This window comes from Carcharhinus amblyrhynchos, chromosome 14 (genome assembly GCF_965287045.1).
Source record: "Carcharhinus amblyrhynchos chromosome 14, sCarAmb.v2.hapA, whole genome shotgun sequence".
NCBI lineage: Eukaryota > Metazoa > Chordata > Chondrichthyes > Carcharhiniformes > Carcharhinidae > Carcharhinus > Carcharhinus amblyrhynchos.
Genome location: NC_137337.1, coordinates 2,668,387 through 2,691,062, shown reverse-complemented (window position 1 = coordinate 2,691,062; position 22,676 = coordinate 2,668,387). Strand labels below are relative to the sequence as shown.

The 22,676-nt window shown below is 48.0% G+C and overlaps 1 protein-coding gene across 1 annotated transcript; it reads left to right on the top strand.

The window, feature by feature from the left end:
* The first annotated feature begins 682 nt into the window (after window positions 1-682).
* Window positions 683-14,834, top strand: LOC145352386 (uncharacterized). The gene is made up of 4 exons (XM_080202167.1): window positions 683-771; window positions 6,005-6,187; window positions 6,660-7,531; window positions 11,730-14,834. Exons 2-4 carry the CDS (start codon window positions 6,015-6,017, stop codon window positions 14,219-14,221), a joined length of 3,537 nt encoding a protein of 1,178 aa, XP_080058293.1. The 5' UTR covers window positions 683-771; window positions 6,005-6,014; the 3' UTR covers window positions 14,222-14,834.
* The last annotated feature ends 7,842 nt before the right edge of the window (window positions 14,835-22,676 follow it).

Genomic DNA, 22,676 nt, shown 5'->3' with positions numbered 1-22,676 from the left:
GCCATATAAATCCTGTGGCTGCAAGAGCAAAATTTAAAGTTTTTAAACATTATTTATTTATTAGTGTCACAAGTGGGCTTACATTAACACTGCAATGAAGATACAATATAAATCCCCTAGTCGCTACAATTCAATGCCTGTTTGGGTACACTGAGGGGCAATTTAGCGTGGCTGAGGCACCTAACCAGCACATCTTTTGGACTTTTGGAAGAAACCAGAGTACTCAGAGGAAACCCATCCAGACAGAGGGAATACGTGCAGACTCTACAGAATGACCCAAGCTGGGAATCGAACCAGAGTTCCTGGTACTATGAGGCAGAAGTGCTAACCACGTACTGTTCCGTCACTGTAGCTGGGTCAAAATCCAGGAACTCCCCTTCTAACAGCACTGTGGGTGTACCCACACCACATGGACTGTGGCAGGTACAAGAAGGCAGCTCATCACCATCTTCTCAAGAACTATTAGGAATGGGCAATAAATGCTGGCCCAGCCAGTGATGCCCATGTCCCAAGGGAAGCAGATGCTGGGGCGGGGGCAGTGGGGCGGGGAAGGTGGAATGGGACTGGATTGCTCCACAAAGGGACAGCATGGATAGGATGGGCCGAATGTGCTCCTCCTGTGTGGCATCGTGGCGTCATTGATGTGAGGGGGGGGTCTCCCGGTGACGTCACAGGGAGAGTGTCAGTTTCCCGCTGACGTCACCACGCGCGGGACGGGGTTCCCGCTGACGTCACCGGGAGGGTCCTGCTATAGGGATCGCGGCGGATCCGGTAAGGGAACAAATGGATCCGGAGAGATCCAGGACTGGGGGGCTGAGAGAACCCGTACCTGAGGGAGTCGTTACTCAGAGCCAAGGCCGCGTACAGGCCCTCATCCGCGGGCACTCCCCTTGCCCCAGGCCCGGGGCCGCCGACCGCGGGACAGCCGCAGTCGTCCGAAATCCAGTGGCCCCCGACCCGGCGAATGGGGTGGCTCTGTCTCCCTTGAGAGAGGGGGATGTGGCGGCTCTGTGTCGTGGGGCGTTGGGGGGGGGGTGAGGAGGTGGTATGTGGGCTCTATGCATCATTGGAGGGGGTGGTGGGGAGGGAGTGTGAGCTCTGTGTCGCTGGAGAGAGCGGGGTGGGATGGCTGGGAGTTCTGTGTCTTGGGGGCTGGGGGGGGGCGGCGTTGAGTGGAGTGGCAGCTCTGTGGGCGGTGGGGGGGGGAGATAATGGATTGGGAGATCTGTGTCGGCGGGGAGTGGGAGTTCTGTATCCCTGTGGCTGGGGGTGGGTGGGAAATGGAATGGAAACTGTTGTTACTCATCAGAATGAGGAGTGCAGAGATCTGGAGGAGGGATGTAAGGCTGGAGGAGATTACAGAGAGAGGCAGGGGTGAGGCCATGGAGAGACTTGAAAAAAGAACAAAAGTTTTAAGTTTGAGGTTTTGTTTAATTGGGTGTCAGGGTAGGTCAGCTACATGTTCATGTGGGCATCACTGGTAAGGCCAGCACTTACTGTCCATTCCTAGATGCCTCTTGAGCTGCTTTGAATCTCTGAAATCCATGAGGTGTATGTACGCCCACAGTGCTGTTAGGAAGGGAGTTCCAGGATTTTGATCCAGCAACAGTGAAGGAATGGTGATATATTTCCAAGTCAGGACCGGCATAGAGTTTAACAGCATGGAAAGAGGCCCTTTGGCCCATTGTGTTTGTTATGGCCATCAAGTACCTGTCCTAATTCCATTTTCCAATACTTGGTCCGTAACCTTGTGTACTATGGTATTTCAAGTGCTCATCTAAATGCTTCTTAAAAGTTGTGAGGGCTCTTGCCTTTACCATCTTTTCAGGCAGCCAGAATCCCCCAACCTCACATCTATAAACCTCCAGCTCCTGACCTTAAATCTCTGCCCCCTGGTTACTAACTTCCTTTAAGGAGAAAAGTGTCTTCCTATCTATGTCCCTCGTACTTTTGTACGCCTTGATCAGGTCCGTCCTCAGCTTTCCCTGCTCCAAGCAAAACAGCCCCAGCCTATCCAGCCTCTCTTTGTAGCTGAAACATTCCAGCCCAGGCAGCATCCCGGTGAATTTCCTCTGCACCGTCTCCAGTGCAATCACACCCTTCCTATAGTGTGGTGACCAGAACTGCACACACTATAGCTGTGGCCTAACCAGCGTTTTCTACAGCTCCATCATAACCTCCCTGCTCTTATATTCTATACCTCCTTTAATAAAGGCAACTATCCCCCATATTCCTTCTTAACCATTTTGCTACCTTCCCTGCTGCCTCCAGAGTGCTTTGAACATGCACACCAAGGTCCCTCTGGTCAACTGCACATCTTAGTGTTCTACCATTCACAGTATGTTCCCTCACCTTGTTAGTCCCCTCAAAATGCAGAACCTGTCACTTTTCAGGGTTAAATTCTAATTTCACTGTTCTGCCCATCTGAGTGGCTTGGCGGGGAACTTCCAGGTGGTGGTGTTTCCATGTGTCTGTTGCCTTGTCTTTCTAGATGGTGGAGGTCAAAGATTTGGAAGGTGCTGTTGAAGGAACCTTGATGAGTTGCTGCAGTGTATTGTGTAGATGGTACACAGTAGTGCCACTGTGTGTTGGTGATGGAGGGAGTGAATGTTTATTGTGATGGATGTGGTGCCAATTATTAGGGCTGCTTTGTCCTGGATATTGTTGAGCTTCTGAAAGGGGGTTCCATTGACAAGAAACTAAAATGGACCAAACGTAAACACTGTGACCGCAAGGGCAGGTCAGAGGCTGGGAATCCCGTGGTGAGTTCCTTGACTCCAAAGCCTGCCTCACCATCGGCAACGCACAAGTCAGGAGTGTGATGGAATAATCACCACTTGCCTGGTTGGTAGCTGTGACCAGCATACAATCATAGAACCCTACAGTGCAGAAAGAGGTCCGTCAGCCCATCGAGTCTGCACCGACCACAACCCCACCCGGGCCCTACCTCCATATCCCTGCGTATTTTACCCACTAATCCCTCTAACCTCAGCATCCTAGTACACTAAGGAGCAATTTTAGCATGGCCAATCAACCTAACCTGCACATCTTTGGACTGTGGGAGGAAACTGGAGCATCCGGGGGAAACCCCCACAGACACGAGGAGAATGTGCAAACTCCATACAGACAGTGACCCGAGCCGGGAATTGAACCCAGGTCCCTGGAGCTGTGAAGCAGCAGTGCTAACCCACTGTGCTATCCTTCTATTCTATCTTTTACTCTTGTTCTATGTTTTTAAAACTCTAACTGTTTTAAACTCTGACCTTGTACTAATTTGATCTTTCTCGACACCCTAGCAATGACCCTATCATTACATTCTGCACCCTCTCCTTCCCTGTGTAAGGTATGCTTTGTATAGCGCACAAGAGACAATATTTTTCATTGTGAACGAATACATGTGACAATAAATTGAATCATAAAATCACAACACTTAAGGAGCTCCACACCATCCGGGACAAACTAACCGCTTGATTGGTACTTCATTCACCCCAGATCGTTCATTAAATGCGCACTCCCTCCAGGCAATACAGTGTGTAATTTGGTTCAAGTCAGGACACAGGCAGTAGAGTTTTGAATGACGGGGTGCAACCCTCCTGGGTGTGCAGCCCAGGAATAGTCACATTTATAGATAATAAAGGCATGGATATGGATTTCAGCAGCTGATGAAATAGGTGGTCTTGGAGATGGAGTATATAAGGTTGGCAACACACCTCCGGGTTAACGTGGGGGGGGACTGAAGGGGCAAACTAAAAACGTTACTTGTTTTGACAATGTTAGAGCAGATTTGGGACTGGGGATGGGGGAAGGGTTATTGTATTGTGTTACAGCCGCAAGCACAGGGCTCTGAACCGATGTACGCCTATCTGCTACCTTCATACACTTGCAATGTGGTTTCTCAGCCCCCCAGAAATGGGCTAGTTGATCTCACCACCCTGCCTGCTATAACCACAGCAGCAACTGATGGAAATTCATGCGTTATGAGGCAGGATGCTTTTTACTTTACCTGCAAGCCTGCAACCCTTTGCATGTTTTCCTCCTCATTGTTTGAAACCTGTTGTAGTGCCCTGGTGACTTACTGAAACAGATTGAGGCTTCTGGCTGTTTGGAATATCACTGAGTGTTGAAAGGGCTGGTGATGTAGATCAATTTCATGGATTTTCACCATTTCCTGGTCTCTGCCTAGCCAATCTCTTGTTTATTTCTAGGCCTTAACCAAAATCTTCTTCTGTCTCAATGGTCTACAATTTATACCATATAGTTCTGAGTGGGTTAGATGCAGGGGACTCTCATTCTGCTTCCTGTCCCATGCAGATACCAGGACTAATAATCCAGGGAGCATGAATTCAAATCCTACTGTGGGCAGGTTGAGAATCTGGATTGAGTTTAAATACTTTGGAAATGATGATTTGGCCTCAGTGAGGCTGTCAGAGTGTCCAAAAAATCCAACTGGTTCTTTGTGTCTTTTTGGGAAGGAAATCTGCCATCCTTACCTAGTCTGGCCTACATGTGACTCCAGACCCACAGCAATGTGGTTGACTCTCAAATGGTCTTTGAGATGGCCAAGCAAACCTCTCAGTTGTGTGAAATGGAGGGAAGTGGAGAAATAACAATTGATGCTGGCGATGCTAAAGACTCCACAAGAGAATTTTGAAATATTCAGATTATTAAATAATTTCAAGCCAATTCTCAGCTCTTTCCATGAGCCCCTTCCATCTCTTGTCTTCCAGAAACACTGACGTCCCTGGGGGATGGTCCGACTCTGGACCACTTACTGATCCTCACCAAGTGTGACATAGCCAGGGGACCACTCAACACACAGACATTTGCCTATTTCATTGGCTGCTGGTTTATTAGGTACTGCAATGAGGGGCCAAGGTTTAAAAATGAGGCTTTCTCCCATTTAGTACCAAGATACGAAGAAATGTTCCAAAGGTTCACACTCTCAAAGAGAACTCCTTTCCTCAGAGTAGCGGAGGCAGGGTCACTGAATATTTTCAAAGCAGAGCTAGATAGATTTCCTTGTTTATCAAGAACCCAAGGTTATCAGGAATGTGGAGTTGAAGTCGCAATCAGATCAACCATGATCTTACTGATTGTGGAAAGGTTCAAGGGGCCAAGTAGCCTACTCCTGCTCCTAATTGGTATGTTCATTTGGACATACAGCTTCTTCCCTGCTGCCATCAGACTTCTGAATGATCTCAGCGTATATTAAGCTGATCTTTCTCTACACCCTATCTATGATTACAACACTATATCCTGCACCCTCTCCTTTCCTTCTCCCCTATGTACTCTATGAATGGTATGTTTTGACTGTACACACAAGAAACAATACTTTTCACTGTATCCCAATACATGTGACAATAATAAATCAAATCAAATATCTATGTGGACATTTACTGGATAGGCCAGAACACAGCAGTGTCAGTCTGTAGATCTGATTGACAGATCCTAATGCTGTATCTCACCACTTCCCTTCCTTCAATATTAGAAAGACAGACTTATTATTATAATTGTCTTTCACACCTCTGAATGTCCCACAGTGCTCTACAGTCAGTTAAGTCATTTTCAAGCATTGCCATGTAGTAATAACCAGATAATCAATTCTGGTTTAGATTTTGACTGAGGGATTAATATTTACCCCAGGATATTGGGGAGAACATTCTTTGAAGGAGTTTCAGGGATGTTCTCACCAGGACGCATGCCCTGTCAGCAATTGCCCCTTCCTGAGGCCGGAAGTCACGTGTAGGGCAGATTAGAAATGGACTGTAAATTCTCTAAACTGAGGGACACTGGTGACGATTGGCCATCCTCCTTCGTTAGTTCTACTGCTCACTCACAAGTGATGAGACTTATTGAATTAGTTTCACATGTTCTGTGGTGGGATTTGAACCTACACCTTCCAGCTGCTTGCCTTATTACCAGAGTCACTCAGTTCCAGTGTTGTGGGAGGGCAGGCTGCTTTCTCAGAGGGAGCTTGATAATCAGCCTGTTTTCTATCCGATAGGAGCTGCATCATGGATGTAGCTAACCATGGTCTGGTGCTGCTGCAGCAGTTGAATATCCAGCGGGAGTTTGGTTTCCTGTGTGACTGCACAGTGGCTGTTGGGGACATTCATTTCAAAGCCCATCGAGCTGTGCTGGCTGCATTTTCCAACTACTTCAAGATGATCTTCATTCATCAATCGAGGTAAGGCCCCGCCCCCCCCTTCACAGACTTGCATTTATATAGTGACTTTCACAATTGAGGGGACATCCCAAATTCCCACAGCAAGGAAATGTGGTTAGCAGGTACGTGCACAGTAAGCTCCCACATAGCAATGCCCATGGATACCAGGAGAACTCTGCTCATCTTGAAAATAACAGCCATGCGATAGTATATGTCTTCTAGAGAAGGAAGAAGCATCTCAGTTTTAGTGTCTCATATGAAAGACAGCATAGTATCTCTGACAGTGTGGCGCTCCCTCAGCGCTGGCCCTCTGACAGTGCGACGCTCCCTCAGCGCTGGCCCTCTGACAGTGCGGCGCTCCCTCAGCGCTGGCCCTCTGACAGTGCGGCGCTCCCTCAGTGCTATGTTGGGAGTGTTGTGATCCCGTCAAGTGTAAGTTTATGGAAAAACACACTGTGGGAACTAATGCCTTGTCTTCTCTTCTGTTCAACAGTGACTACATCAAAGTGCAGCCCGTGGATATCCAGCCAGACATCTTCAGCTACCTGCTGCACCTCATGTATACGGGCAAGGGCCCAAAACAGCCTGTAGATCCAAACAGACTGGAGGAGGGCATCCGTTTCCTGCATGCCTACAACCTGGTGCATGACCCGGGTCACACTGGTCAAGTCTTTGTCCAACATCCTGACGTGCTGCCACTTCAGTCACCCAACCTTTACGGCATTCAGATATCCGGCTCCCAGAAGTTGGCCATGCGGGACCTGCAGCCATCAGGCACACGCAGTGGGCCCTCTGGCCAGGGCTCTGACCCACTGTGCCAGGTGTCGGTTGGGGTGCCATCTAACATTCCAGAGCATCGCTATGCCCGTGCTCCTGTGATGTCAGCGAGCAGCCAGGACTCAGCTGTTCAGCCGGTTTCAGAGGATTACAGCTCGACCCTCTCAACAGGGTCCCGCAGCGGCGCCTCAGGGGGTTTGCAGGTCCCTGGCCTCAATTTCAAACGGGGGAAGCACCACAAACTCTACTCCTGCCACTACTGTGGAGAGCGCTTCAGTGTGAGGAGCAGCTTGAGAGATCACCTGTATTCCCATGCCAGTGGTACTCTCCCCCATGGACCTTCCTCGGAGAACAGGACCTCTGGAGACTCTCAGGAGGTTGCTGAGGAGGCAGAAAAACCAGAAGGGATCCAGACAGTGGGCAACGATCCCCTCCTCCCACCTCTTGACCAGCAGGATGGTAACAGCCTTGATGAGCAACCTCCGGTGGGCCTCACCCTCACTATCGATGCCAGTGGTGACACAGTGGAAACCAGCAGCAACTTTGGCATTGCCAAGCGGAGGAAGTTTGCTTGCAGTGTTTGTGGTCGTGAGTTTCTGTAACCCCAATTGAGGGGAAGGTGGGGTGGGTGGGGGGCGGGGGAGGTGGTGAGGATGGGGTAGGGGTGACATTGTCACTGTTTGGGGTGGTTTCATAGAATCAGGAACTGTCAAGTGTTTGGGGGGGATTGTAGTGGGGTGGATGGGTTCTGGAGGGGAGGGGGAACATTATTGTAAACTGTGCCAATTCTATCTCCATCTAGGCATCTCTCCACAGAACTCCGCACCCCTCAATGCACTGAAGCTTGCGGCCCATCGTGTCTGTTAGATCTTTGAAAGAGCTAGCCACTCCACTCTCTCTCTCTCTCCCTCCGTCCCCCCTCCTTTTCTCTCCCTCTCTCTTTAACCAAGCTCATCTATCCTGAGATGTCAAATTTGGGATTGTCAAACTTTCTGGGACGATTTAAGATGTTACAGAGCTATTTAAATACATGTCCTCGTTCATGATGTTGTCTCTGATTCGGGACTTCCTCATTCCCAATGTTCTGCAGTTTGAGACCTGCCTTATAGTTGCAGCTGCCTGTGTCTCTGAATCGCAGACTAAGGGCTTTGTCAGCACTTGAACAAGCTTTTGCCAATCTCTCTGGGACCTCCACGTTTGAAGTTTTGCAATTCAGTTTTGAATCTTACAGCACAAAGTGGCCATTCAGCCCATCGTGCCTGTTAGACCTTTGAAAGAGCTAGCCAATTATCCCACTCTCTTCTCTTCCCATAACCCTGCAAATTTTCCTCCGTTTATCTGATTCCCCTTTTGAGAGTTCCTGTTTCCACCACCCTTTCAGGCAATGCCCTCCAAATGATAATAACACATTGGGTTCCTACCCCACATATTCTATTAATACTTCTGGTAATTTTGTTCATCTTTACTAAATTTCCTCTTCACGTTCTCCTAATCCTAGCTTCTCTGCTTCTCTAAGGTCTCTGGTACCATCTTGTAAACATCCCGTGACCCTCTCAGTTTGACAGAGTTCTGGGGCAGTTTCAGCCTGAACACACTCAATGACTGCTAGGGCTGTGACTCAAACCCTTTATCCTTCTTTATTTTGTGGTTGATGTTGCCGACTACCATTCTCCTGTGATACCTATTTGGTGTCACGGTGAGACTGTCTTGCTTTAGGCCCAGACAATCCACCTAGTAGCACTATAGGGAGGGCCATTTTCCAAAGTTCCACCCTTGTCCCTTTTCCCTTCCCTCCTTGGAGTCAGCGTTCATGAGTATGCTGATCTTTCCCAACTCTGTACCACCTATTGTACCCCTCTTGTCTGCCATCAAGTCTTCCACACCAGCATTGTGAAGACAGAATCCCTGCTGGGAACTCCACTAACTAACCACCAACTTCATCCCTGTCCCTGGCAACTGATTGAGGCTGAATCAATGTGTTCATAACTTTGATGTCATATTTGATTCCAAGAAAAGTTTCTGACTAAAACCTCTGTAATATCATCCAGCTTCAGCCTTCTCAGCTCCCTCATTCTGAGACTAGACTATTCCAGCCCTCCCCCTCGTCACGACTGGACTGTTAACCACCCACACACACACTGTAGACTTCAACTGGTTCAGAACTCTGCTGCCATGTCCTAACTTAGTCCCGTGCTTGCTGATCGACACTGGCTCCCAATCCAACGACAACTCTGTTTGAAAATTCTCATCCTTATTTTTAAACCCCTCTGTAATTTCACCCCTTACCTATCTCTGCATTTCATCCAGCCTCATGATCCTCCCAGCTCTCTGCTCTCCTCAAATTCCAGCCTCTCGAGCATTTCTGATTTCAATCGCTTCACCATTGTTGGCCAGGCTCCAGCTGCCTGGGCCCCAAGCTCTGGAACTCTCTCTCTAAATCTGTCCACTTCCTTCAAGACAATCCTTAAAGCCTCCCCTATTTCCTGTCCTGATGTCTGAATGTGTGGCTCGGTGCGAGATTCTGTCTGTTGATGGTTCCTGTAAGGCTCCTTTGATATTTATGTTAGATGAGTATTTACTGTAGAGAAACAGGTGCTCTGCCCAGCTGCGCTGCTGGTCTTTATGCTCTATGCATGTCTGTTCCTTACCTCGTCCTATCAAATATCCTCCAATTCCTTTCTTCTTCGTGTGTTTACTCGACTTCCTCAAAATGCATAGACGCTCTTTTGGAGAGTTGGTGCAGGCTCATAGAGTCCCTACAGTGCAGAAGAAGGTCATTCAGTCCATCAAGTCTGCACCACCAACAATCCCACTGAGGCCCATCCCCATAACCCCACGCACTTACTCTGCTGGTCCTCTGACACTAAACGGAAACTTAACATGGCCAGTCCACCTAACCTGCACATCTTTGGCATGTGGGAGAAAACCGGAGCACATGGAGGAAACCCAGGCAGACATGGAAAGAACGTGCAAACTCCACACACACACTGACCTGAGGCTGGAATTGAACCCAGATCCCTGGTGCTGTGAGGTAGCACTGCTAACCACTGTGCCACCATGCTGCCCTCAATGAGCTGAATGGCCTCTTCCTGCACTGAAAGGAATCTGTAAGGATTCTGTGCACTCCCTCAGTACCACACTGAGTGTGTCAGCCTAGATTAAAACCCTCCAGTGGGACTACCCACTGAGACATCACAAGACAGGGCAGCACGGTGGCACTGTGGTTAGCACTGCTGCCTCACAGTGCCAAGGACCCAGGTTTGATTCCTGGTTTGGGTCACTGTCTATGTGGAGTTTGCTTGTTCTCCCCATGTCTGTGTGGGTTTCCACCAGGTGCTCCGGTTTCCTCCCGCAGTCCAAAGGTGTGCAGTTTAGGTGGATTGGCCGTGTTAAATTGCCCCTTAATGTCAGGGGAACTAGCTATGGTCAGTGCATGGGGATAGGGCCTGGTGGGATTGTGGCCGATACAAACTCGTACGGCCTTATGCCGTGTAGGATTCTATGAAGACCAATGTGCTGAGTGAAGTTGGAGAAGAGTGAACTCATTTTAATTGAAGTTGTTAGTAAGATAAGTTAGTTCAGAGGCGCTGGGGTGGTAATGTCACTGGATTAGTAATCCAGAGGTCCAGACTAACATTCTGGGGACCTGGTAGCATTTAAATGAAGTAATAAATCTGGAATTGAAAGCTAGTATCAGTAATAACCACGACGCTATCATCATTATTGTAAAAACCCATCTGGCTCACTCACATTCTTTAAGGAAAGAAATCTATCGTCCCTACCTCGTCCAGCTTACATATGTGACTCTAGGCAATGCGATTCGCTGTGAAATGGCCTCAGAAACTACTCAGTTCAAGGGTAGTTAGGGATGGGTAATAAATGCTGGCTCAGCCAACGACGCCCATATCCTACAAAAGAATGGGGGAAAAAAATTTAAACAGGAACTTCTATCATTTGTAAGGATAGGGGACATTTGACATTTGTGGAGAGTGAGACAATTAATGTTCCTGAAGGTTCCAACAGCATTCACAGAATAAGAGGTTTGTGTGGCTCAGTGAGCCGTGACCCTGCCTCTTGAGCAAGTAGCTGGAGAGTAACCAGCTTGTTAATCCTTCCAATACTAACTCCTCCCTCCCATTTATCCTTTCAATACTCCCCCCTTTGATCCTTCCAGTACTCCCCCCCCCGTTATTCCCCAAAGCATTGAAACAATAAAAACAAAGATTATTAGAAGAAGTAAAAGCACGATGCTGCAGAAACTGGAAATTTGAAATTAAAACTGACAATGCTGGATAACTTCAGCAAGTCTGCAGAGAGAAACAGAGTTGTTATTTCGAGTCCAATCGGATTCTTCTACAGATGCTGCCGAATTTATCCAGCACTTTCTATTTTTATTTATTTATTTATGGGATGTGGATGTCATTGGTGGATTTATTGCCCATCCTTAAGGGCATTTAAGAGTCGACCACATTGTTGTGGATCTGGAGTCGCACGTAGGCCAAACTGGGTAAGGACAGCAGATTTCCATCCCTAAAGGACGTGAGTGAACCAGATGGGTTTTTGCAACAATTGACAATGGTCTCAGATTTTATTCCAGATTTTTATTTAATTCAAATTTCATCATCTACCAGGGTGGGATTTGAATGAAGGTCCTCAGAATATTACCCTGGGTCTCTGGATTACTAGTCCATTGCCTCTGACAAGCGGATAAATTCATCCCAGTGTCTTTGGGCCAATATTTTTCCCACAATAATCATTGTGCTGTGACTATTGTCTCCTTCTGCAGATTCACCTGACAACGAACCCATCAGTATTTCTCCATCATCCTCATTTCTCCCGCCGGGGAGCGAGGAGGTATCGGCCGGCAAACACCAGCAGGAGGCGAGCGAGAGCCGGGATAGCCAGGTGGTGGAGCTAGAGGCTGCTTTCCGTGAGGTGTTTACGCAGTACGACTCGGCACAGGCACACGCCCACTACAAGTGCCAGCGTCTAGGCTGCGAGCGTGTGCAACCAGACTGCAGGAGGGGGGACAAGTTCGTTCACAAGTGGCTGTCGGACAGGGATCTGACGTACTGCGAGCAGACGGGGGTTTATTGGCTGCTATACGAGGAGAGTCAGGGGATGTTCTGCTACTTGTGCCGTCGGCATGACACCCAGAACAAGCAGAACAAGACCAAGGTATTCAATGGCACGCCTGCTGTGCGTTACAAGAAGTCTGCGCTGCAGGTGCACGCGGAGTCACAACAGCATGCAGCAGCTGTGCATGCGGAGTTGGCGGGTCGCATGTCCGAGCGGGAGATGGCCGAGAAGGAGAAAGAGGAGGGGGCGGCTCTCCACGCTCTCTTCCTGGCTGCTTACTGGCTGGCTCGTGAAGACCTACCCTCTTCCAAACTACTATCGGTGTTGCGGCTCCTGGCTGAGGCCGGCCTGAAGGGGGCCACCCAGTTTCGACGCTCGGACACCCTCCAGGAGGTCTTTCTGTCATTGGGCCAGGTGATACGCAGCCGACTGCTCAGCCGGGTGAGGCAGGCCGGCTGCTACGGGCTGCTATCTGACCAGGTGGCCACCTCAGCAGCTGCTGATGCCAAGGACTCTGCCGCACTCATGGCCTTCGTACAGTACGTCGACCCCAAAACTGCCGAGGTGCTGACCAACTTCCTGTTTGTGCAGACAGCGAGGCGGCGGCCGGAGTCTGACCTCTCTGAGGAGCTGGCCGGACTGATCAGTCGGACAGTGGCCAGGCTCGAGCTGCCCATCCAGCGAATGGGCTCGTTGGTGACCGATGGAGGCGAGGTGATGACCACTGAGAGAGTCGGAGTGGCCGCTAGGCTCCGAGAACTCAATCCCTCTCTCATCGCTTTTCATTGCCTCTGTCACCGGCTAATACTGGCTGGAGCCTCAGCCTGTCCAGACTGCCACTACCTGCTCCGGGTTGAATCCTACCTGGAGCAGCTGTGGGAGCTGCTGGAGAAATGCCCTCGCCTAGCTGAGGCCTACCTCAGTGTGAGGCTGGACAAGGCTCTACCCAGTGGCAGGCTCAGGGGAGAGCTGCTCCACAGGCTGAGGAGGGCCTGTCGCAGGAGGCGAGTGTCCTTTGACTCCTCGGTTGAGGGGGCTTACAACGACTACGGGGCCTTGCTCCAGGCCCTGTCTCACCTGCAAGGCACGGACGCTGCAGCCTGTGGCCTACTGGGCCAGCTGAGGAGTGTGCGCTTTGCTGGGGCTCTGTACATCCTGCGGGAGGTCTCTCCCATTCTGGCTGGCCTCAGTAAGGTCTTCCGCAAGGGAACTGTGAATTACTTCACACTGGAGCCTTCCATCAAGTACACGATCTATAAGCTGAACGAGGCTGCAAGCTCCAGGGAGGCTCTGACCAGGCTCAAAGCTGACCTACTGCCCACTGGGCGCCTGGCCTCAACTGAGCTGGCACTGCCCAGCCCAGAGCAAGAGGCTGAACTTGGCTCTCTGCTCGATGCCTATGTGACGGCAGTGAAGTTAGACCTCCAGCGTAGGTTTGGTGGATCCTTGTCCATTGTCTCTGCTTTCTCTATCTTTAACCCACTGCTGGTGCCGGCACCGGAATCACCGGACTTTGCAGATTATGGTCAGCCTGAGATCAGGACTCTGGCTGCCCACTTCCACCGGGATGTCGATGGAGGCGAGGTCAAGGTGGGCCAGCTTCTGAGCGAGTGGGGAAAGCTGAAGTTTGACCTTCACACCTGGAAAAACAACGTGCCGGACTCGGTATTGACGGATACCCGAGTGACAGTGACTGAGTGGTGCCTCCGCCGTCTCTTCACCCTCAAAAGTGAGCTGTACCGCTCGTGTGCCACACTGCTGCCACTGGCTGAGGTCTCGCTGTCAATGCCCATCACCAATTCCTGGTCCGAGCGGGGGTTCGGTGCACTCAGGAGGATCACTGCCCGTCTCCGAGGAGGCCGCACTGACCTCCTCGACAGTCTCATGCACATCAGTGTCAACGGGCCCGAATTTGGCACTGTTGACTGTTCCCAGATAGTCCAGGAGGCAGTGCTCCTGTTTCTCCAGCAGAGGCGGCGCAGGTTTGGCGGAGGAACAGTAGGAGGGGGATTGTTAGTGCCGGAGAAGGCCCCCCTGTCCTCGGCCAAATGGGAGGACGCGAGCCAGCCATGTTCCTCCGAGGTGTCGGACATACAGAGTGAGCAGGAGTTGGAGCAGTTGCAGCAGGAGCTGGATGAGACAGTGAACAGTCTCCAGCTTCCTGTCAACAGTGACTCTGAGGACAGCCTCTGTGACTGAGCCCCCTCCCAAAGACATAGGAAACATCAGCAGACCAAACAGGAACAGGCCGTTCAGCCCCTCGCATCTACACCACCAGTCAATCAGATCATGGCTGATCTGTATTGGATTCTGCCCTGTTAATTGGTGTAAAGGTTCCGCTAGCCATGTCTGAGGGGCCAGGACCACCACCTGTTATAGTATGGAGTAACCCGAAGGTTCGGACTGTTACTAAACCTGACTGTAGTTTCAGGCTGAGATTTTTGGACACATTTAACTCTGGGTTATTCCTGAGCACTGTGTGTCAGGTGGGAGAGGCTGCACCTTTTCACCCACAATGATCTGCAGACAGCCCTCAACACAACCAAATCATGTGATCTTTTCTCCTCATTTGTGGTGCTATTTGTAACCTCCATCCCCAAGCCCCCGTCACTGATATTCTCTCTGAGAGATGTCGTGTGAGAGAGAGCGGGAAGGTGTTGCTGTCACCATGAAGCAACTCTGAGCCATTCTGGAATGTGATTCTCAACAACACCGTGCATTCAGCGCAGCTTTTCAAAATACCTTTAGAAACCTGTAGATTAGTTAATCAATTTTTTAACTGTTTAGTATGAGACTTTTTTTTACTGTAGATGCATTTTAAAACTGAAAATAAATTAAACATGATTTTCAGTGTTTCTAAATTCATTTCACTGACTCTCATTGGGGTACGGGGTCCCCCTCCTCTCCTGAAGGTGCCGACTCTCACTGGGGTACAGGGTCCCCCTCCTCTCCTGAAGGTGCTGACTCTCACTGGGGTACAGGGTCCCCTCCTCTCCTGAAGGTGCTGACTCTCACTGGGGTACAGGGTCCCCCTCCTCTCCTGAAGGTGCTGACTCTCACTGGGGTACAGGATCCCCTTCGCCTAAAAAAAAACAAAGAAAATTACAGCACAGGAACAGGCCCTTCAGCCCTCCAAGCCTGAACCAACCGTGCTACCCAACTTAACTAAAACCCTCCACCCTTCCAGGGACCACATCCCTCTATTCCCAGCCTATGTACTTGTCAAGATGCCGCTTAAAAATCACTATCGTATCCACTTCCACTACCTCCTCTGGCAACAAATTCCAGGCACCCACTTCCTTCTGTGTAAAAACCTGCCTCGTACATCTCCTTTAAACCTTGCCCCTCGCACCTTAAACTATGCCCCCTAGTAATTGACTCTACCACCCTGGGAAAAAGCTTCTGACTATCCACTCTGTCCATGCCTCTCAATCTTGTAGCCTTCTATCAGGTCTCCCCTCAGCCTCTGTCACCCCAGCGAGAACAAACCAAGTTTCTCCAACCTCTCCTCATAGCTAATGCCCTCCGTACCAGGCAACATCCTGGTAAATCTTTTCTATACTCTCTCCAAAGCCTCCACATCCTTCTGGTAGTGTAGTGACCAGAATTGAACACTGTATTCCAAGTGCGGCCTCACTAAGCTATAAAGCGTTAACGTGGCTTGCCAATTTTTAAACTCAGTACCCCAGCCGATGAATACCCCATGCCGTATGCCTCCTTGACTACCTTCCCCACATGCATTGCCAGTTTCAATGACCTGTGTATCTGTACACCTAGATCCTTTGCCTATCAGTACTCTTAAGGGTTCTGCCATTTACTGTATATTACCTATCTGTATTAAACCTTCCAAAATGCATTGTCTCATATTTGCCCGGATTAAACGCCTTCTGCCATCTCCCCGCCCAAGTCTCTAACTGACCTATATCCTAGAAATAGATCAGTTGAAGGTGCTGACTCTCACTGGGGTGCAGGATCCCTCTCGTCCTGAAGATTTTGACTCTCATTGGAGTACAGGGTCCCTTCCTTTCCTGAAGGTGTTGTCTGTCACTCGGGTACAGTATACCTCTCTCCTGAATTTGTTGACTCTCACTGGGGTACAGGGATCCCCTCTCCTGAAGGTGCTGGCTCTCACTGGAACACAGGGTTCCCTCCACTCCTGAAGGTGCTGACTCTCACTGGGGTATGGATCCCCTCCTCTCGTGAAGGTGCTGACTCTCATTGGGGTACAGATGCCCCCTCCTCAAAGAAAATTACAGCACGGGAACAGGACCTCTCCACCCCCTGCTCCCCCCCAAGAGTAATTGACTCTTCCACCCTGGAAAGAAGCTTCTGACTATCCACTCTGTCTATGCCTCTCAATCTTGTAGCCTTCTATCAGGTCTCCCCTCAGCCTCTGTCACTCCAGCGAGAACAAACCAAGTTTCTCCAATCTCTCCTCATAGCTAATGCCCTCCAAACCAGGCAACATCCTGGTAAATCTTTTCTGTACCCCCTCCAAAGCCTCCACATCCTTCTGATAGTATGGCAAGCAGAATTGAACACTGTATTCCAAGTGCGGTCTGACTAAGGTTCTATAAAGCTGCAACGTGATTTGCCAATTTTTGAACTCAATATCCTGGCTGATGAAGGCAAGCATGCCATATGCCTTCTTGACTGCCTTCTCCACCTGCATTGCCACTTTCAGTGATCTGTCAATCTGTACACCCAGATCTCTTTGTCTATCAGTACTCCTAAGGGTTCTACCATTTACTGTGTATTTCCTTCCTATAATAGACCTTCAAAAATGCATTACCCCACATTTATCTGGATTAAACTCCATCTGCCATCTATCTGCCCAAGTCTCCAACTGATCTATATGCTGCTGTACCCTCTGATGATCCTCATCGCTGTCCACAAATCCTCCAACTTTTGTGTCATCGGCAAACTTACTAATCAATCCAGTTACATTTTCCTCCAAATCATTTATATATTACAAACAGCAAAGGTCCCAGCACTGATACCTGAGAAACATGACTTGTCACAGCCTTCCAATCAGAAACACACCCTTCCATTGCTACCCTGTGTCTTTGACTAAGCCAGCTTTGTATCCATCTTGCCAGCTCATCTCTGATCCCACCTTCACTTTCTGCACCAGTCTGCCATGAGGGAACTTGTGAAAGGTCTTTACTGAAGTCCATGTAGACAACATCTGCTGCCCCACCCTCAATCATCTTTGTCACTTCCTCGAAAAACCTCGATCAAGTTCGTGAGACATGACCTCCCCTTCACAAAACCAGTTGCCTTTCACAATGTGTCCACATATTTCCAAGTGGGAGTAAATCCTGTCTCAAAGAATTCGCTCCAATAATTTCCCTACCACCAATGTAAGGCTCACCGGCCTGTAATTACCTGGATTATTCTTGCTACCCTTCTTAAACAAAGGAACAACACTGGCTATTCTCCAATTCTCTGGGACCTCTCCTGTACCTAGTGAGGATACAAAGATTTCTCTCAAGGCCTCAGCAACTTCCTCCCTTGCCCCTCTTAGTATTTTGGGATATATCCCATCAGGCCCTAGGGACTTACTGTTTCTCAAAAATCCCAATACCTCCTTTTTGATCTCAACTTGACTCAAAATCTATACATCCTTTCCCAGACTCATTATCCATGAAGTCCTTCTCTTTGGTGAACACTGACACAAAATACTCTCTTAATACCTCACCCATTTCCTCTGGCTCCACACATAGATTCCCTCCCTTGTCCTTGAGTGGGCCAACCCTCTCCCTGGCTACCCTCTTGCTCTTTATATATGTGTAAAAAGCCTTGGGATTTTCCTTAATTTTGCTGGCCGATGCTTTTTCATGACCCCTTTTAGTCCTTCTTACTCCTTGCATAAGTTTCTTTCTACTTGTATTCCACACTTGCTTCATATGTTCCCAGCCTCCTAGCTTTGACAAATGCTTCCCTTTCCTCTTTGACTAGGCTCACAATGTCTCTCATTACCCAAAGTTCCCAGAACTTGCCATATTTATCCTTCATCCTCATAGGGATGTGCTAGTCCTGAATCCCTATCAACTTGAAAGCTTTCCACTCATCAGATATTGATTTGTCCTCAAACACCTGCCCCCAATCTACATTCTTCAGTTCTTGCCTAATATTGTTGTTAATTAACCTTCCCCCAATTTAGCACCTTAATTTGAAGTGACTAAAAGAGTGACTAAAAGATTTGATTATCAATCAACAATAGGAAACATTGCACATCTTGAATTGTTTCAACACAATACATTCCATGGATAAACAAAAACTCAGCAAGAAAGACCCATCTATTCTACCCATAGTACCTTAAAACTTACTGAATTGTGGTCACTGCTCCCCTGCTGAAACATTGACCACCTGGCCAGGCTGATTCCCCAATACCAGGTTCAATATGGCCCCTTCCCTAGTTAGACTGTCTGCATACTGTTTCAGGAGCCCACCTAGATGCTCCTTACAAACTCCGCCCCACCCATTCCCCTAGCACTAAGTGAGTCCCAGTCAATATTGGGGGAAATTAAAATCTCCCACCACAACAACCTTGTTACTTTTACACTTTGCCAAAATCTGCCCACATATCTGTTCCTCAATCTCCCACTGGCAGTTGGGTGGCCTATAGTAAACCCCCAAGATTGTGACTACACTTTCCCTATTCCTGAGTTCTACCCATATTGCCTTGCTGTATGAGCCCTCCAAGGTGTCATCCCGGATTACAGCTGTATTCTCCTTAACCAGTAGTACAACTCCCCCATCCCTTTTACATTCCCCTGTATCCCTCCTCAAACATCTGTATCCTGGAATGTTAAGCTGCCAATCCTGTCCTTCCCTTAACCAAGTCTCTAATGGCAACAACTTCGCAGTTCCTAGTACTAGTCCAAATTCTAAGTTCATCTGCCTTACCTGTTACACTTCTTGCATTGAAACAAATGCACTTCAGTCCACCATATCCTCTCTGAGAGTCAGAGAAGGTGCTGACTCTCAGTGTGGTACAATGCTGAGAAGTCTTGCAACTCTGTTCCCTGCGTTTTCCTCATGTGACTTTAGCCTGGATTGCTGCTGTCCTGGCATAAAGCTTTGTGTGAGCATCTACAGTCTGTGGTGAAATGTCTGTCTTCCCAGATGACCGGTTCAATCTGGCATTGATTGCATGGATTACTTTGGACAGCAACTGTGCCGATGTCAGCAAATAGTAAGTGACCAATCTTATTACAACATTCATATATAGCAAAGCAGGAAGTTAAAATCACTTAATGTTGTTGAGAGTGAGATAAATGATTTCCATCAGGAGAGAAGTCAAAATAAAGATGAACAAACTTCCTTTCAAAGAAAGATTGTCTTCTAACTCTGGAAATTTCACTGCAAGTTGAAATGCCACCAAACTGCAATTTGTTTTTCAGAGTCAGAAAGGCTGTTTAACCGTAATTCTAAACTTTGTATGCTGTTAACTCAATGGTACTAAGTTGAATGAAATGGAATAAAAACTGAAAGTTCTGGGAAAACCCAGCAGATCTGGGAGTATTGCTAGAGAGAGAAAGAGTTAACAATTTGATTCCAATAAGACATCTTCAGGACGCTTCTTGGAACTTGTCCTTTTTCTCAGGAATCAGACTGGAGTCAAAACATTGACTCACTCTCTCTCCACAGATGCTGCAAGATCTGCTTGTGTTTTTCCAGCAGTGGCCCAAGAAGAGAGCTCGCTGCCACCTCAAAGGCAGTTAGGGATGGGCTGGTCTAGGCAGCAACACCCACGTCCTCTGAAAGAATTTGAGATGTACTCCAGATTTAACAACCTGCGTGAAGACATTGCTTCTCTAATTGTCCTACCAATTATTTTAATTCTGTGACAGTTCCTGAATGATTTGCCAAAGCTAATGGAGCAAGTAGAGAGAAACCATCAAACTGCACCAGTTTTAAATACCTTTATTAAATCTCCATCTTCTTCATGTGGATTAGATAAAACAAATGTTCTGATCAATGACTGCAGGAGATCCAAAGGCATCAGCATGAAGCCAGACAAATGTCTAGACCAGTCTCTGTTATGGATTGTTAGGCTGGATGTGAGAGTTAGATTCTATAGAAAGAGACTGAGAGGTGGAGAACAGATTTTGAAGCATGGGTTTGACAGGATGTGTTCAATCAGCTGGATGGACAGAAAGATAATTGAGTGGTTAGATGGTTAGATCAGAGGAACCAGGTGTCAGAAGGGTTGCACAGTACAGTTAGAGAAAGACAATTGAGTACAGAGATTGGAAGCAAAGCCTTATTCTGACAGCAACTGAAGGAGAAATTGAGGGTAAAAACAGAAGAGGAAGAAGAAAACTTGGATGGGGGGAATAACATTGAGATGTGGACTGAGGGCAGGTTGAAGAAAGGTGATGGTGACAGCCGAACCATTGCTGTAGTGAAAGCGAAGGAATGATTGTGTGCTCAACGGCGAGTAATGCCAGCTTCTGCAGACTCACCTTGTAACTGAAATCCCTCATTCCAGGCAACTTCCTGCTAAATCTCCTCTGCACACATTCCAGAGCTTTGACATCCTTCCTAAAGTGTGGTGCTTAATTCTCAACATAATCAGAGACTCACATGGTTTTGTAAAAGGAAAATTGTGTTTGACTTTATTGGAGTTCTTTGAGAAAGCAATAAGCAGCATAGATACTGGGGAGTCAGAGGATGTCCAGAAGATATTGGAGAAGATTTTTGTTTCTCTTCATGCACCTTGTGGTACCCAAGGCAGATTTTCATCTATTCCTGTCACAAGGTTTTTCTTGCTACAGCTCACTAGTCTGTTGCCTGAGGGTTGTAGCTTGAGGAGGTGCCACTCTCCATCAAGTGTGGCTGACCAGGAATGCCTCCCCCTCTTGCTACCAGCCGTTGGCATATTTGGAAGGATTTGCAAGCTTACACACTGAACTTATTTGATCACATTACAAATGCACCTTCCTTGGCCATCAAGTCTTAGGGTGGGACTAGAGCCCAGAACTTCTGACACTGAGGCAGGAACGCTACCCATGGCACCACCAAGACTGCCCATTTGATAATGTGAGGTGGCATGGTGGTTGGCACTGCTGCCTCACAGCGCCAGGAACCTGGGTTCAATTCCCAGCTTGGGTTACTCTGCACGGAGTCTGCACGTTCTCCCCGTGTCTGCGTGAGTTTCCTCCGGTTTCCTCCCATAGACCGAAAGACATTCTGGTTAGGTGCACCTGAACGGGCACCAGAGTGGGACTATGGGATTTTCACAGTAACTTAATTGCAGTGTTAACGTAAGCCTACTTGTGACACCAATGAATAAACTAAACTACCATTCAAGGTAAGAGCCCATGGTATAGGCAGTAACATGTTAACATGGATAAAAGATTGATTAGCTAACAGGAAACTGAGTTTGCATAAATGGGTCATTGGTTGGCAGGATGTGGCAAGTGGCATGTCACAGAGATCATTGCTGGGGCCTCAACTATTTATAATTGATATCAATGAGTTTAATGAAGAGACCAGAGGTAACATTGCTAAATTTGCTGATGAAGCAAGTGTTTGTAGAAAAGTAAGTTGTAAAGAGGACATGAGGAGACTGCAAAAGGGCATAGGTTAAGTGAGTAGGCAAAAGTTTGGCAGATGGAGTATAATGTGAGAAAATGTGAACTTGTCCACTTATAGAAAAAGAGTAAATTATTTAAATGGCGAGAGATTGCAGAACTCGGTGAGTTACAGAGGGATCTGGGTGTCCTGGTACATGAATCACAAAAAGTTAGTATGCAGGTACAACAAGTGATTGGGAAGGTAAACGGAATATTGGTGTTTTGCTACAGAGGAAATGGGCGAGGTATTAAATGAATACTTTGCGTCAGTGATGAGGACCATCAGAGGATACAGCAGGATATAAATCAGTTGGAGACTTGAACGGAGAGATGGCAGATGGAGTTTAATCCGGACAAATTTGAGATAATGCATTTTGGAAGGTCTAATAAGATAGGAAATATACAGGAAATGGCAGAACCCTTAAGAATATTGATAGGCAAAGGGATCTGGGTGTACAGGTACACAGGTCACTGAAAGAGGCAATGCATGTGGAGAAGGTAATCAAGAAGGCATATGGCATGCTGGTCTTCATTGGGCGGGACATTGAGTTTAAAAATTGGCAAGTCATGTTGCAGCTTTATAGAACCTTAGTTAGGCTGCACTTGGAATATAGTGTTCAATTCTGATCACCATACCACCAAAAGAATGTGGATGCTTTGGAGAGGGTACAGAAAAGATTATCTAGGAAGTTGCCTGGTATGAAGAGCAATGGTATAAGGAGAGGTTGGAGAAACTAAGTTTGTTCTCACTGGAGTGACGGAGGTTGAGGGGAGACCTGATAGAAGTCTACAAGACTATGAGGGGCATGGACAGAGTGGATAGTCAGAAGCTTTTTCCCAGGGTGGAAGAATCAATTATTAGGGGGCACAGGTTTAAAGTGCGAGGGGCAAGGTTTAAAGGAGACGTACGAGGCAGATTTTTTACTGAGAGTAGTGGGTGCCTGGAACTTGTTTCCGGGGGAGATACGGTGGATACGGTAGTGATTTTTAAGGAGTGTCTTGACAAGTACATGAATAGGAAGGGAATAGAGGGATATGGTCCCCGGAAGGGTAGGGGGTTTTAGTTC

Bases quoted from the DNA above. Each gene is read 5' to 3' on its own strand.
- LOC145352386 (XM_080202167.1), top strand. From the start codon at position 6,015: ATGGATGTAGCTAACCATGGTCTGGTGCTGCTGCAGCAGTTGAATATC. The intron at 6,188-6,659 runs GTAAGGCCCCGC...TCTGTTCAACAG, and splicing joins ATCTTCATTCATCAATCGAG to TGACTACATCAAAGTGCAGC. The intron at 7,532-11,729 runs GTGAGTTTCTGT...CTCCTTCTGCAG, and splicing joins TGCTTGCAGTGTTTGTGGTC to ATTCACCTGACAACGAACCC.